General features: G+C 38.7%; 1 protein-coding gene across 3 annotated transcripts; it reads left to right on the plus strand.

Annotated features, from left to right (window-relative positions):
• Window positions 1-218: 218 nt before the first annotated feature.
• Window positions 219-16,449, plus strand: ZNF583 (zinc finger protein 583). Of its 3 annotated transcripts, XM_055309495.1 has the most exons (5): window positions 219-624; window positions 1,989-2,083; window positions 8,057-8,183; window positions 8,471-8,569; window positions 14,313-16,449. In XM_055309495.1, exons 2-5 carry the CDS (start codon window positions 2,075-2,077, stop codon window positions 15,785-15,787), a joined length of 1,710 nt encoding a protein of 569 aa, XP_055165470.1. In that variant the 5' UTR covers window positions 219-624; window positions 1,989-2,074; the 3' UTR covers window positions 15,788-16,449. The 3 variants fall into 3 exon arrangements, with proteins under 3 accessions (XP_055165470.1, XP_055165472.1, XP_055165471.1); XM_055309497.1 differs by lacking the exon at window positions 8,057-8,183 and having other exon boundaries at window positions 8,474-8,569; XM_055309496.1 differs by lacking the exons at window positions 219-624; window positions 1,989-2,083 and having other exon boundaries at window positions 8,045-8,183; window positions 8,474-8,569.
• Window positions 16,450-17,352: the final 903 nt, after the last annotated feature.

Raw genomic sequence — 17,352 nt, forward strand, 5'->3', positions numbered from 1 at the left:
CCGGCACGCGATGCTCTGACCCACTCGCACACCTTCCAGAGGCCCCGCCCCCTGCAGCAGGGGATCGGGACGCTAGCGCAGAGTAGCCAGCTCCACTCCTGCATCCCTTCCAGCCCAGCCCGCGCAACCCCGCCCACCGTGCCTGCGCAGCTCCCCCCACCTTGCCCATTGCGCCTGCGCATCCCCGCCCCGCTCTGCACGCGTGTCCGGCGCGTACCCCGGCTTGAGCGCCTACCGGGACCGGCCCGCTGCGCCTGCGTGCTCCGAGCCGTCCCGTCCAAGCCTGGGTGGGACTCGGTCGGCTGGACGGGGCTGACGCAGCCCTGGTTCTGAAGTGGGAGCTCCCGGGCTGGGGGAACGCGCCACACGACTGCGGGCGGGAGCAGGAACCACCGGCTGGGTCCGCGCCTCCGAAGGGCCGTCCCAGGATGCCCCGCGCTGCGCCCGGCCTGGACTCCATTTCCCAGCGGCCCCTGCGGCCGGCCCCGCTGCCCGCCCGAGCGCCGCGGCGCCTTTGTGAGCCCGCCGGTGAGGCCAAGAGCGAGGCCCCGCCCCGGCCCTCGGGGCGTTGGGCTCCTGGAGGCAACGGCGCTGCGGGAGTTGCCAACCCGCAGGGAGGAGGCGGTGAGCACGCTGCGGGCGGGCGTGAGCCCTGGCGGGCCTGAGGAAAAAGAGCGGATGTGCGAAGGGGCCTATGACCCTGGGAGAGGGTGTCACTGTGTATGAGCCCCTGTGACCCCCTTGTCACCGTGTCCGTGCTTCTGTGTGTGACACCGTGTCACCGTGTGTGTGTTCTTGTGTGACACCGTGTATATGCCGTGTGTGTCACCGTGTGCGTGCCCCTGTGACTGTGCGAACGTCTGAGAATATGACAGCGGCGGTGAGTGTGTGGCTGTAAGGTCGTGAGACCGCGTGAGGTTGTGTGACATTATGTTCTGTGACAGTGCGACCCACTGTGAGGTGATGGATGCCAGCTCCAGGATTGTGTGGCTCCTGCAGTGAGCGGGCGACATGCTGGGTGCCTGGGGAGACTGTCGTTGAGGAGAGCCTGGGAGGGGCTGAGATGATGGAGAACACCTGAGTGGGAAGGAGAGGGGAGCCGCCGCCCCAGCTCTGGAGCACAGCAGACGAGGCTGCAGGACTTTAGCCCTCCATGGCACAGAAGGAAGGTCTTTCCCTCCCTCTCCTAGGTTCTGCCCTATGTGAGGAATTGAAGAGGAAGAAGAGAGGCCTGCCGTGTGCTATTTATGAACATAAACACATGACTGGTGTTTACTGAGCCCAAAGGATGTGCTAAGCACTATGCTAAATGCTTCATATGAATCATCTCAGGATCCTCCCAACCATTAATAGGGAATGGGTACCATTTCACAGATGAGGAAACTGAGGATTGGAGCGGTTATCTAAATCATGGAGGTTGCAGAGCTAGTGAGTGGTAGACAGGGTATCTGAGGGCAGGTGTTCTGATCCTAAGAACCTAGTGGTTCTTACCATTATGCTGCTTCGGCCTTACTCTCCAAGGCAGAGAGGTTTAGTGGAAAATAACTCATGATTAGGGGTTTCTGTGACTGTTAATGCATAGTCCCCTCCCTCATCTCTTTTTGAGGAAATTGCTCAGAAAAGTTAAGAGATTGGTTTACAGGTGCAGTTTGTCATAAATCAGGACTGCAAGCAGAGCGTTCTCTTTTGCTCAGTGTCCTTCAGACCACAGGACCCCACTGATGCCTACCCTGTGTAAAGATGTTTTTTCTGAGGCATTGTTTGTAGCTTTATCTTGTTTTGTAGTAAGGGTGGTAACATATTCTCTTTTACCATCATTATTTGGTGGGAAGACTATAAAAAGTCAGATCTAGATTCCAGTTGGACTCATTTATTACCACAAAACCTCGGAAAATTTCAATAATGTCATTGATAGGCAACTTTCATGTGTGAAGGGGGGAAATAATCCTTACGTGATAGTACCATTTATGGTTTCTTCCTCTCTCCAGGTCTATTTTTCCAGACACCGCCTTTCCAGTGAGGAGCCTGAAGTAGGAAGGCAGAGGAAGTCATAAATTCTTAAATTCTTAAAGCCATGTCCAAGGTAAAGAAAGATTTCTTCTCCCTGAGGTGCTTTGTTTTTTAGGTTTCATAAGAACATCTTGCTTTTCTTCTGAAATTCCCCAGCTAACAAAGCCCCATTCAAGTGACTTTATCTCATATTCTCCCAGTCCAATAAAGGAGGTTCCCCAAAGCCCAGCGAGCTTTTTTTCCTCAACCAGCATTTTCATCTTCATTCAAGAAATAGCACTCCTACAGGTTAGGTTTTCTGTCAGGAGCTCTCAGGAGGCAAAAATGCACTCCTTAGTGGGATATGATAGCCTTCAACGTAAGGGATTTGATTTATTGAGGTCACGGTGTATTCTGATGTGACCATTAGCTTAGAGCTTCTTCACAGACTTAAGTTTGGGAGGAAGGCAAGACAAGGGCTATTGGACAGTCCTGGTCAGAGCACATGACAAGATCCTTTGCTCAAGGTGATCTTGAAGAAGAGTATGTGTTGAGTTTTGAGTATTAAAGTGAGGGTTAGCTAGGGCACGGATTTTTTTCCAAGATACTCTGGGTTTTGAAGAATAGGGATCCATGGGAGTAATAAGGTCCTGTCATAGGGACATTCTGAATTAATAGTAGGCTACAGCTAGCATATTCTAGGTTATCCAGCTAAGATTAGTGGAATTACTTATGGAAAAATAGGACATTTTCTGAAAAAACAAGAGAGTACTTGAATCTACATTTTTAAATGGTGGCATACACATACATCTATAATGAAAACAATACAAAAAAAAAAGTACATAGTATGGAATGGGAGGCAGAAGAAACAAATGAAGAGATCAATATAAAGTGTCCAGAAACAAATACAAATATAAATAAGAATGGAATATATTTATTCATTGACTGAACATAGAGTTATTAAAGACTTATTATATACTAAATGCAGACAGTACTGTGGTAAATGAAAACAGACAATGTCTTTGTTTTCATGTAGTTTAATGTCTACTAATTTATTATATGATGTGATAGTATTTCAGATCAGTGGAGACAGAATGGATTATTCATTTAGAAAACACACATTGAGTTAAATATATTCTGTAGGTTAAATGTAAAAAATAAAACCATATGAACTGTTGGATGAAAATATAGAGAATGGCTGTAAAGAGGAAGATGAACCAGAAGCAGAAAACCACTAGAGCAGCTCTGTCCAGTAGAACTTCCTGTGATGATTGATGATAGAAACGTTCTATATCTGCACTGTCCAATACAGTAGCTACCTGTGGCTGCGGAACACTTGGATATACTAGTGTGACTGAGGAACTGAATCGTTAATATTTGATTTATATTTAAATAGCCACATGTGACTAGTAGCTAGTGTATTGGGCAGCACAGATCTAGGCTAATAAAATAAGAGCCAGGAAGATAGTGGTCAGTGATCTTGTCCATGTCACTCATTTTATAGATGAGGAAAAACAGGCCTGTGAGGAAAAGGACATGCCTATGTCACCAGTTAGTGATTATATCAGATACAGGAAGTTGTAATATGTGTTGAGGGTCAGTATAAATAGATGATGGTGAATGATAATTTGAAGAGGGTGGTAGAAAGTAATGAAGGACTGTGGAACAGTGATGAGTTTCCCTTTGCCTGGAACCTCATTGGCTTCTCATTTTACTAGGAATGAAATCCAGTGTCCTCTCCACAGTTTGTAAGGCCCTTGTATGATCAGCTCCTGGCTACCCTACTCCTGAACCCATTTCTCCAAGTCTTTACCTTTCTGTGTTCCAGTCACACTGGTCAATTGTTCCTCAAACTTACCAAGCTCTTTCCTATCTCTGAACCTTTGCATTTGGTCCTCCCTCTTCTGTAATTCTCTTCCCTTAGATATTGGCATGGTTTACTCTCTCACTTTTGGATTGTTGTTTAAATATTACTACTTCATTGAGGTTTACCGTGGCCATCTTATCTAAAACAAACAACTCTGTCACTCTAAATCACCTTACTTTGTTTTTTGTCCTAGTGTTTAACACTACCTGACATTGTATACCTGATGTTTAATGTCTTTCTACTTTGTTAGAATATTAACTCCACAAGCAGAGGGACTGTATTTTGTTCAACTCTATGTTCCCAAAGCTTGGAGCATTGTAAGTACTAGGCATTCAGCAAATCTTTGTCAAATTAATATATAAATGAACAAGATTGTGAATTCCTCATCTATGAGTGAGACCAGAGAGAGAAGAGCCCTACCCCTTTTCTCCTGCTGCTAAATTGGTAATGGAAAAAGCAGAAAGCAGAGGTATAGATGTATATAGATGTATTCAATGTATAGAATAGACAGAGCCCATCAGTCCAAATGGTATTTCTGGGACCCCACCCCAAACCTTCTGAATCTCTGATGGTAGGCCCCAGGAAACTGCATTTTTATTAAATCCAAGTATGCTTTTAAAGCAGATTTTTTGAAAGCCTCTTGTTTCTAAAGATTATATTTAAAGTGCACTTCTTAAAAACAGCACTTTGTTGGTTGTCAGCTGTGTGCCTGTCATAATCTCTATGCTTGCCATGATTCTCTATACTCCTAGCAAGGCACTTGAGTGGCCTGTGTACGTACCTTCCATGATTCCCTGTGCCTCCCAAAATCCCACGTCTCCTTCAAACATTGATTTTTTTAAGAAATCCAGTCTAAGAATCTTTGTCTTTTAATTAGTGCCTGGTACATTTAATGTAATTACTGAATATTTGTGTTTAAGTCTATAATATTGCAGTTTGTTTTCTACTTATTCCATCATTCTTTGTTCCTTTATTTCTTCTTCTTTGCTTTCTTTTGGTTAAATCAAGTACTTTCTCCTTATTATCTTGTTAATTATACATTATTATTCTTTTAGTTACCATTATAGGATATTTACCTGTTTCTCATTATGTAATTATCTTCTCTCTTCCTTCTGTAATCTTCCCTCTATAATTAGCATTCTTACCACTTTCTGAGCAAGATGGGACCCCTATAGTCTTACTGTCAACTCCAATTTATTATTAGTAGTAGATATTATATTTATAGTTATTCCTTTGGGGCTCTTGATTTCATATTGATTTCATTTCCATTTTCTTCCAGTTTCCTTTTACTTGTAAAACAATTAGTATTTCTTTGAGGGCAGGTCAACACTTTTTTCCCAGCGTGAACAAACTTTTCATTAGCTCCTATTCTTGCTAGGTCAAAATAGTGTAATTTTAAATTTTTTATGAGGTTAAGTAAGTTTGGGAAATCTCAGTCTAAGTGGAGAGAAGATCTAGGATTTATTTTAAGGAAATAATTAGAGACCTCTGTTGAATTCTTAACATAAAGTAGTAGTATATGAGAACTGCACTTTAATGTTTATAAATAGCTTCAACTATTCTTACATCATAGTGAAAAATTAAGATTCATGTAAATGAAAATAAACAAGGCATTAGTATATAAGATACAGCATATTTATACCATGTAATGTTTGTTATTCATCTAACAAAAATGTTAAAGTGAATATGGATAATCATCAACATGTCTGTATAAGGAAACATTTGGACAAATATATACCAGCTATAAATTTAGATTGCTTTAGGAAGTGGGGTGACATGGTGGATAGATGTAGGGATGGAGGACTTGCAATTCTTTTAACTTTTATAAAAAGGAAAAAAAATCACTAAGGGTAGAAATACTGGACATTATTTGCTAAGCTTCTTTAATGATTACAAATTATATGAAGTACCTGCTTGCGCAAATTAAAATAAATATTAAAGTATTTGAAAGATATTCAAGTCCCATTGGCCAAGAGGAAAAGGTCAGACAATTGAAACCATTAGTTTATGTGTGCACCTAAAAAAAAGGTCTTTAAAGAACTTTACCTAGCAAAAGCTGCCTCACCTCTATTTACAAAGGAAAGGTATGTAGAACACTTTCATTTGAATAACATGTTAGTTTGAAGTGTTTGAGTTTTATTTTTTTTTAAGATTTTATTTATTTATTTGAAAAAGAGAGAGCACAAGAGGTGTGGAAGGGCAGAGGATAGGGAGATGCAGGAAGCCTGACATGGGGCATGATCCCAAGACCCTGAAATCAGGACCCGAGCCAGAGGCAGACACTTAACTGACTAAGCCACCTTGAAGTGTTTAATAGCATTGACGATTGACAGTACCCAGCCTTATCTAGGACAAGTTTCATCTTTTAAGACTCGATTTGTGTTCCCCTCCTTCCTTGAAGCCTTTACTCACTTTCCATATTTCCCTTTATTAAGTATTTTAGAGATGGAGGCCTGTAAGAATCAAACTGATGACATAACTGACATTTTTTGAAGGCATACTTCTGCTTCCCTTATAGCGTCCTTATATATTTTTATCCATTACTTGGGCACTAGCAGTTCACATATTGACTCATTTTTTCCATTAAAAATATTTCTGCAGGGGCAGCCCAGGTGGCTCAGCGGTTTAGCACCACTTTCGGCCCAGGGCGATCCTGGAGACCCGGGATCGAGTCCCACGTCAGGCTCCCTGCATGGAGCTTACTTCTCCTTCTGCCTGTGTCTCTGCCTCTCTCTCTCTCTCTCTCTCTCTCTCTCTCTCTCTCTCTCTCTCTCTCTTTCTCTCTCTCTCTCTGTGTGTGTGTGTGTGTGTGTGTGTCTCATGAATAAATAAAATCTTTAAAAAATAAAAAATAAAAATATTGCTGCATAGTATCATTGATGTGCTTAAATAAATCTCCAATAGGACCATTACTCTGCAGAGTCACATTTAATAGGAGTGATGTTCATATTTGATAACCAGTAAGGCAAGGGCACACACCAGAACTTACCCTAGCTGGGATACTGGAGGCTTCTGCTGTGCTGGGCATTCCCCTTAAGTTGCTGGATTGTGGGGAGATCTGGAATGGTCACTAGAAGGGCTCAGTGCACTAGCTGTTTCCCAACCACTGTGTCAGTAGTTTAATATTTAACAAGTCAGTTCAGCTCTTCAGATGTGTACCATTAAGTGCATCTATTGTATCAGCTCAAATAAAGAGTAGGCTTTGCTCTGTGACATGCCAAACCTAAGAAGCATATAGCAAACCACATGCAAGCCCTGATAAGTCTGGAGCAGATTTACCTCATTAGAAAGAGCACACATTAGGAATTTTTACACTAGGTCTTATTCTATTTTTTTTTATTTTTTATTTTTTTTGGTCTTATTCTATGTTATAAAGATCCTTAATTCAACATAGTATTACTTGTGAACTGTCCTTTACCAAAAACTCTCACTCATTAGACCCGCACAATTGGGTATGTTCCTCTAGTGAGAACTATAGGGATTTTTTGTTGCACTTCATGATCACATCTGAAATGTTCATAAATAGTGCTTAAAAATACTATTATTTTGTCTCTACGTGAGAAATTACCAAACTGTCTTTGAAACTCAGCAGAGTTATCAGGAGCTGTTAGATCATCTTTTATTGCCCCGATTGTTCTGTTACGGCATACACTTGTTTGTTATACTCGTAGTGTAGTGTCGTGTTTTTATTACCTATATGTTTAGTTTTAAGAAATCAACATTATAAACATTTATTTATGTTCCCACTTGATAAAGCTAGAACATTGGCCATTTCATTGAGGAGTTTGGAAATTGTAGATTTAGACCATATAAAATTCATAGGGCTAAACTCCTATTCCTGCTGCTGCTTTAAAGCCTTTCTTCACTGCTCTAGTCTATCCTGATTTTCCATATTGACAAATGCATTAGCATTTAGTATGAATAACAGTTATTTTGCTCTTGTTTACTTGCTTGCTCTTTTCCCCCTCAGTAGAGACTATGTTAGAAATTGCATACTTTCCATGACAATATTAAAACTAAGCACAGAGAAGTCATTTTAGCAACTGCCTGATATATGTTGCACAGAACCTAAGATACTGCCAGAAGATTTCACTATATACAATATTTCTCTCGAAAAGTACAGTTTAACTCTTCAAACTATGCCAGTCTGAGGTGAAGAACACTAGTTGAGCATAAAAGAATATGTTTATGTCATTTCAGGATTTGGTGACATTTGGGGATGTGGCTGTAGATTTCTCTCAAGAGGAGTGGGAATGGCTGAACCCTGGTCAGAGGAATTTGTACAGAAAGGTGATGTTGGAGAACTATAGGAGCCTGGTATCACTGGGTAAGGAGGTTCCCCAGAATTCAGAATCTGCACACAGGGCTGCTTTCCAGTGTTGGGAAAGCCTCTGATGTACTTCAATAAATTTCCCCTTCTTGTGCTCCCCAAAATAGGTTGAGTGTTGTAGAACTGGCAGCTTCATTGGACTATTCATACAACTTCATCTTCCCCATTCTTGAGACTACTTCACCTCTTCCTCTACTCCCTTCTTAATACCCTTGACTTTCTGATGACCAAGTACCTTGATCTGATTTATGGGCCTGGCTAATTCCCTTTTTATTTCTTATAAGCAGGAGTCTCAGTTTCTAAGCCAGATGTGATCTCATTATTGGAACAAGGAAAAGAACCCTGGATGGTGAAGAAGGAAGGGACAAGAGGCCCATGCCCTGGTGAGTGAGAAAGACCTAGGGAGGTAGAAGAGGACATTGCAAGGAAAAACTCAACTATTCTGAGAGGTTCCAGCTTATAATTGATGTTTTGTGGGTAATTTTTCTTAAAGGCTCAAGGCCAGGTAGGAAGCACTGAGGTGCCATTGGCATGAACTCCCTAACTTACTGTCCTTGTATATATTCTCTCACAAATTACTGTCTTCTCTGACAACCTTTTCCTATTCTCTGGGTCCAAGATGTCAGTGTCTGTTTGTTCTTGGTTTTTAGTTTTGCAGGGGTTGCTCCATCATATTTTAAAAAATCTAGACAGCAATGTCAGTTTTTTTTTCCTTTTCAGTCACTCATTCCTTTTAGAGTGAAGGTTTGATTCATTTATTCACTTCTTCTTTTACCAAGATCAGTGAGTTTTTACTTTGACAAAATCATTCTGTTAAATTCTTGAGGTTATTCAGAAGCTTATTAATCATCAAAGAAAGAAGAATTTCCAGTTATTCAAGTCTGGGTAACTGAAAAGTTTAATAGAAATAAGTCAGAAGAATATACTGGTAGGGGGAAAATAGTGCACAAGATGGAGACTTCGGAGTGAGTGAAGAAATGCAGCATGCCACTAGGTGGGGAGAGGCTCAGAAAAAAGTCTGATTTAGAGATGCTAGTATGATTGGATGAGATTGCTTAGTTTTATAGTTTGAGATAAACCCTGGTTATTGGGGCCTTTGTGGGAAAGTCGATCTTTGACAACTTTCTCAGTGTTCTGTCTGGTAAATGATCTCTACAGTTTCTGTCTTGGGTGAAATTTTATAAACTTTAAGTTTTCTAAACAATTATAGTTTCATTTAGTTATCAAATTTATTTTCATAAAGTGAAAGTAAAAGTATGATTTTTTTTATATCTGTACTTTCCAATTTTAATTTAGATAGCTATTTTTTAAATTATTAGGTAAGTTAGTCATTAATTCCATTTTAAAAATCCAGCTTATGGATTTATTAGTGTTACCATTATTCTCTTTTCCAATTCTTTATTTTCTGCTTTTCATTAATTCTATCATTCTAGTTTTAAGTTTTGTTCTCTGGTTTGCTGAAATAAATGCTTAATCTATTCATTTCATTCTCTTATTCACTAAATATTTGAAGGACTGAATTTTCCTCGGAGTATGCCTTCAGCTATCCTCCAAAGATTCTAATATTTAATGTTTTTATTATTGCTTTTTCCTAGATAACCTACTTTTGAAAAATTTATTTTACTTGAGAGTTGTTTAAAAGTATAGTTTTATGCGGGCACCTGGATGGCTCAGTTGGTTAAGCCTCCAACTCTTGATTTTGGCTCAGGTCGTGATCCCAGAGTCCTGAGATTGAGCCCTGAGTTGGGTTCCCCATTCAGCAGGGAGTCTGCATGTCTCTCTCTCTCTCTCTCTCTCTCTCCCCCTCTGCTCTTCCCCCAACACTTGCTCACTTTCTTTCTCTTTCTCTGCAATGAATAAAGAAATCTTAAAAAAAAAAGTTTGGGATTTATTAACATACTATTATATTTGATCAGATAGGAATTAGCATTAATTCTTTGAAAACTTAGAATTTTGTATGGCATAATATGTAGTTGGTGTTTGTAAAATGTTCCATAGGTTCCAAGGTGTAAGTCTTTATTTTCAGTTAAGAGCTTGTTACATGAGTTTTACTTTTTTATTGTTATTAAAGTCTGTCTTATCTTTATTTCCATCTATTTTTTCTTAATAGCTTTATTAAGGAATTATACAGTAAATCAGATCCATGTACATCATAAAATGTGATGAGTTCTGACTTTGTATACACCCATGAATCAAGACATAGAGAATTTCCATCACCCTGAAAGATTGCCTCTGCCTCTTTGCAGTTCATTTTTCTCCACTCCTGGCTCCAAACAATAAATGATCTTTGTCATTTTAGACTGGTTTCCATCTAAACTAAATGGAATCATGTAGTATATATTGTTATGTCTGGCTTATTTTACTCATAGTTTTGAAAACCATACATATTTTTGCATGTATGAATACTTTATGTCTTTTATTGCTGAGCAGTAGTCTATTATGTAAACATATTTTATTTTTCCTTTCATCTGTTCATGCACATTTGGGTTTCTAGGTTTTGGCTATTATAAATAAAGCTGCTCTGAAGCTGTCATTTACAGGACTTTGTATGTGCATGTATGTTTTCATTTCTCTTGGGTAAATACCTAAAAGTACAAAGAGTTCTACAATAGGAATAGGTTTAGCTTAAGAAGCTGCCAGTTTTCCAAAGTAACTGGACCATTTTAATTCCCAATAGCAATGTATAAGACTTCCAATTAACTCCATAACCTCACATCTTTGTCAGTTTTTTACTTTTATTCATTATAATGGTGGTGTATCTCACTGTGGTTTTAATATGCAATTCTCTGATGATGTAATGTTGAACATCTTTTTGTGTGTTTATTCGCCATTCTTTCATGAAGTGTTCAGACCTTTTGCCCATGTTTTTTATTAGGTTGGTTTTCTTGCTATTGAATTGTAAGAGTTCTTTATATAGTCTTCATATAAGTTTTTTTTTTCTTTGCCATTTATATATATTAGGATATACATGTGCCAACTCTGGCCTGTGTTTTGGTTTTTCTGCTACTGTCTTTTGAACATCCAAAGCTTTCGATTTTCGTAAAGTCCAATGAATTTGTCATCTTTGATACCTTTTGTGACATATCTAGGAAATTCTTGCTACTCCTTAAGTCACAAAAATTTTCTTCTGATTTCTCCTATACATTTTGTAGTTTTAGCTTTTACATTTTGGTATATGACCCATTGAGCTAAGTTTTGTGTTTGAGGTTTTAGGTGTCCCCCCCACACACACACATTTGGATATTTCACTTACTCTAGTATCTTTTTTTTTTAAGATTTTTTAAAATTTTTTTTTAATTTATTTTTTATTTTTTATTTTTTATTTATGACAGTCACAGAGAGAGAGAGAGAGGCAGAGACACAGGCAGAGGGAGAAGCAGGCTCCATGCACCGGGAGCCTGACGCGGGACTCGATCCCGGGTCTCCAGGACCGTGCCCTGGGCCAAAGACCGGCGCCAAACCACTGCGCCGCCCAGGGATCCCTAAAATTTTTTTTTAATTATTTATTCATGATAGTCACAGAGAGGGGAGAGAGAGGCAGAGACACAGGCAGAGGGAGAAGCGGGCTCCATGCTGGGAGCCCGACGTGGGACTCAATCCCGGGACTCTGGGATCGTGCCCTGGGCCAAAAGCAGGCGCTAAACCGCTGAGCCACCCAGGGATCCCCTTTTTTTAAGATTTTATTTATTTGAGAGAGTGAGTACATGAGCCAGCAGGGGAAGGAACAGAGGGAGAGGAATAAACAGAGTCCCCAGGGAGCCTCATGTGGAGCTTGATCCTAGGACAGCAGGATCATGATCTGAGCCAAAGGCAGACCCTTAACCAGCTGAGCCACCCAACCACCCCAACTCCAGTATCTTTTCTTGAAAAGACTTAACATTATACCACCTTGTTGGTACCTCTGTACCAAAAGCAGTTGACTTTATCTATATGGGTCTAGTTCTGAACTCTATTGTCACATCAGTCTATATGCCTATCATTTCAACAGTACCAGTCTTGATTACTGTAGCTTTATAGTAACTTTTGATATCAGTTAGTTCAACTTGTAAAATCACTTTAACTACTTAGATCATTTGCATTCTCAAATAAATGTTAGAATGAAGTTGAGAATTTCTACCCAGAAACCTGCTAGGATTTTGATTTGAATTATATGGAATCTATATATACATCAATTTGGGAAGAACAGACATCCAAATTAACGTCAGTTGAATTTAATTCATGAATATGGTTTATTTAGCCATTTATTAGTCTTTTTCTTTTTTTGTAAAGATTTTATTTATTTATTCATGAGAGACAGAGACAGAGAGAGAGAGGCAGAGACACAGGCAGAGGGAGGATAAACAGGCTCTAGGCAGAGAGCCCGATGCAGGACCCAATCCCGGGACTCCAGGATCACGCCCTGGGCCAAAGGCAGGCACTAAACCGCTGAGCCACCCATGGATCGCCTGTAAATTGATTTTTATATTAACTTTGTATCTTACTATCTTATAGGTTTATTTAATAGCTGTTCTAGTACTTCTTTGTAGGTTTCTGAGGATTTTCTGCATAGACCATCATGTTATCTGCAAACAGTTTATTTCCTCCTTTCTGATCTTATAGCTTCTTTTTCTTGACTCAATGCAATAGTAAGGACATCCTCTACAATGCTGAATCAAATGATTAAGAAGAGATACACTTGCTTATTCTCAATATTAAGGGAAAATGTATTCAGTCTTTCACCATTAAGTTGTTTCATAGATGCCCTTTATCAGTTTGATATTTTTCTTTTAAAAATTTTATTTATTCACGAGAGACAGAGAGAGAGAGAGAGAGAGGCAGAGACACAGGCAGAGGGAAAAGCAGGCTCCCACAAGGAGCCCGATGTGGGACTTGATCCTGGATCTTGGGATCAGGACCTGAGCCAAAGGCAGACACTCAACCGCTGAGCCATCCAGGTGTCCCAATATATGATATTTCTATTCCTGGTTTGCTAACAAGTTTTATAATAAATAGATGTTGAATTTAACCAAATACTCTTTATACATATATTGAAATGATTATATGATTTTCCACCTTTAATCTGTTAATGTGGTGGATTACACTGTTTTTCACATATTAAACCAATCTTGAATTCCTGGGATAAGTTCTACTTGGTAATCATGATGCTTTCATAGTTCCTGGACTGGATTTACAGTAATTTTATTAAAGGTTTTACATTCATGTTCATGTATTACATTGGTTTTGTAAAGCATAATAGGAATTTTGGCTTTATTATAAATGTGAGAAACCATTGGAAAGTCTCGAGCAGAATAGATGACTGGTGAATGGAAAGAAGGCAACAAATTAAGACCTGTGGCAGGTTAATAAAAATCAAACAGTTTGATACAAACAAAAAAAATTTTTTTTTTTTTTTAAGTAGGCTCCACACCCTGGAGCCCAGTGTGGGGCTTGAACTTCATGACGCTGAGATCAAGACCTGAGCTGAGATCAGGAGTCAGACACTTAACTGACTGAGCCATCCAGGCACCCCTAATCAAAATTGCTTTTATGTGAAGGCATTTTAGCTTTGGGATCAATTAAAAGTTTACATTTGGTTGGAATATATCACATAGGAAAAGCCTGGCAAGAGACTTTTTTAAAAGTAGGCTGCATGCGCAATGTGGGGCCTAAACTCATGATAAAGAGTCGCATGATCCACTAAGCCAGCCATGTGCCCCCAAAAGACAGTTTTTAGGCTACAAAAGTTTAGCCATAGTTGCATGTACAACCTAAGGCAACCAATATTATCTGGTATATCTTTGGGTATATCATAGGGATCTTATATGGAAGTTTTTAGTCACATTAACATTATGGAATTGGCTTTTTAAAAGATAATGAACTTAGCTTGAATTCAGGATAACCTGAGGCAAGACAGGACAGTTGTTTGGAAACTGTAATATTAGATATAAAATTATTGTTTTTAGATAACTTCTTCAGTTCCTATTTATATCCTAACTCTTAAGTTTTTATTCTTTATAATCCCATACTTTTTAGACTACATCTTACAACTATTAAGTCCCTAACCTTCCTATTTTCAATTTTTGTTTGGAAGTTCTTCTCTTCGGATGAACAAATACAAAAAACCTTTGTTTTCTTGATACCTTTTAGATTGGGAGTATATATTGAAAAGCAATGAATTTTCATCAAAGCAAGTTATTTATGAAGAAACATCCAAAGTAGTGAAAATGGGAAGAAGCCATCTTACTTATAGCCTTGACTGCCCCAGTTTGAGAGAAGACTGTAAAAGTGAGGACTGGCTTAAGAACCAGTTAGGAAGTCAGAAGGTACATTCCAGACAACTGATCATCACTCATAAAGAAACCCTCACTGAAGATCAAAGTAATGAATATACTAAATCTTGGCAAACTTTCCATCAGGATGCAATATTTGATATAAAAAAGACCTGTCCCACCAAAGAAAGAGTACATAAGCATGAACCACAAAAGAGAAGTTACCAGAAAAAATCAGTTGAAATGAAACATAACGTTTATATACAAAAGAAACTTTTGAAATGTAATGAATGTGAGAAAGTTTTCAACCAGAGCTCATCCCTTACTCTTCATCAGAGAATTCATACTGGAGAGAAACCCTATGCATGTGTTGAATGTGGGAAAACATTCAGCCAGAGTGCAAACCTAGCTCAACATAAGAGAATACATACTGGGGAGAAACCTTATGAATGTAAAGAATGTAGGAAAGCCTTCAGCCAGAATGCACACCTTGCTCAACACCAGAGAGTTCATACTGGAGAGAGACCTTATCAGTGTAAAGAATGTAAAAAAGCCTTTAGCCAGATTGCACACCTGGCTCAACATCAGAGAGTTCATACTGGAGAGAGACCTTTTGAATGTATTGAATGTGGAAAAGCCTTCAGTAATGGTTCATTTCTTGCTCAGCATCAGAGAATTCATACAGGAGAGAAACCTTATGTGTGTAATGTATGTGGGAAAGCCTTTAGCCATCGTGGATACCTAATTGTACATCAAAGAATTCATACTGGAGAGAGGCCATATGAATGTAAGGAATGTAGAAAAGCTTTCAGCCAATATGCACACCTGGCTCAACATCAAAGAGTTCATACTGGAGAAAAACCTTATGAATGTAAAGTATGCAGGAAAGCCTTCAGCCAGATTGCATACCTTGATCAACATCAGAGGGTTCATACTGGAGAGAAACCCTATGAGTGTATTGAATGTGGGAAGGCCTTTAGCAATAGTTCATCACTTGCACAACATCAGAGAAGTCATACTGGAGAAAAACCTTATATGTGCAAGGAATGTAGGAAAACATTCAGCCAGAATGCAGGCCTTGCTCAACATAAGCGAATTCATACTGGAGAGAAACCTTATGAATGTAATGTTTGTGGGAAGGCCTTTAGCTATAGTGGATCTCTTACTCTACATCAAAGAATTCATACAGGAGAGAGACCCTATGAATGTAAGGATTGCAGGAAATCTTTCAGGCAGCGTGCCCATCTTGCCCAACATGAGAGAATTCATACTATGGAGTCATTCTTGACTCCTTCCTGTCCTTTACCCTCCATGTCCAGTCAGTTACCAAGACCTGTAGGTTTTATCTCCTAAATATGCCTCAAATCTGATTCCTTTAATCCATTTCCATCCCATCCTCTTTATCCAGTACACAGTATTGGTAGTCCTATTTCAGTATGGACTAAGGAAATACATTTCTGATTGGTCTCCCTGTATTTACCATTTCCTCTGTCAGTTGCCTATGAAGCAGTCAAACTTGTATTTTAAAAGTTTGATAATATCACTTCCTCATTGATACCCTTCATTGGTTCCCCCATAGTTCTTGGGTTGAAGAATATATTTCTCAAAATAGCCTAAAAGACCGCCCTGCCCCAAATTCTTTGGATACGTATCCGGAATTAACTCATATTCCGGAATTAAGAACTCGTATTCTAGCATCAAATAGATCTGGGTTCTAATCCTTGCTCTTTCCATTTTCTAGCCCTCTAGTTTCAGGGAAACATTTTGTTATTTTTAAGGTTCAGTCTTCTTATTTATATTATGGGAATAATAATGGTACTACCTCAAAAGTTGATGGGAGAATTAAATGAAAGAATGCATGTAAATTGCTCACAGTGCCTAGCATAAACTTAATAAATGTTACCATAAAATGAAAAGATACTGTGGTATACAAACAAGACTTGATCATCTCAGCAAGATTCATCTGAGAAGCAGCAGTTCAACACTTAAGAGATTAAAAGATTTCTGATTAGGAACAGTAGTTATTGTTCTAAAGGTGGGTAATAAGTGTATCTAATACAGTAGCATTGATGTTAAAGTCCATAATGATATAGAGTAAGATTATCTTTGTTCGTAAGAAAAACTAACTTCATTAGATACTCAGCAGTTCTAAGCCAGATTTTAAAAATTACTAGTGAGAAGTAGAACTTACTGAGATGTATTCATTTACATTTACACAAAGGCAAAATAGGTATTTTTAAAAAGAAAAAGATCAACCACCAAAGAATAGAAAATATAAGTTTGATGCCCTCTCTTTCATGTGGTTGAACTGTATGAAATCTATGTCGTTTAAAACTGAAAAAGTTGTTAGGCTAGTCCTAATCTGTAATTCCAAAACTACAGGGGAAAAGAAAACTATAGATCAAAACCAAAGAAAACTATTCATAAACTGGAGCCCCACAAACATGTTTGATTTGGTACTCATCAGGTTTAAAATGAATACAAAAAATATATATATCTTTATGTGGATATGTGTTTTCCAGTTATCCAGTTAAAACCACTCCTTCCCTTACATCTGACTTATTTTATGCTTTATGTTACTGCCTGAGTCCTGGAGGCTTTGAATATACAATCAATTCAGTAACCAATTCACATATAAATATAGGTACAAATAAAATAATGAAATGGAGGATAAAAAGGAAGACTTGAATAGACAGTTTATCCTTCTGCAGGGGAAGACTATTCTCAAGATGTTGGAGGCCCAAAATTAATCTGCAGATTTTCTGTACTTAACAAAATCCTAAGAATATTTTTTTTAAGGTTTGAAACATTGTGTGCATGTGAGTATACACACACATACATTCATACAAACACATAAAATACATAAATAAAGGTAATTTGTCACTGGCTTCACAGTATTGGTAAAATTGATTCTGTCC

This window comes from Nyctereutes procyonoides, unplaced genomic scaffold, assembly GCF_905146905.1.
Source record: "Nyctereutes procyonoides isolate TBG_1078 unplaced genomic scaffold, NYPRO_anot_genome, whole genome shotgun sequence".
In the NCBI taxonomy this organism is placed as follows: Eukaryota; Metazoa; Chordata; class Mammalia; order Carnivora; family Canidae; genus Nyctereutes; species Nyctereutes procyonoides.

Coding starts and splice junctions, on each gene's coding strand:
- ZNF583 (XM_055309495.1), top strand. Junction 8,184..8,470: donor TAGGAGCCTGGTATCACTGG/GTAAGGAGGTTC, acceptor ATTTCTTATAAG/CAGGAGTCTCAGTTTCTAAG. Junction 8,570..14,312: donor GACAAGAGGCCCATGCCCTG/GTGAGTGAGAAA, acceptor GATACCTTTTAG/ATTGGGAGTATATATTGAAA.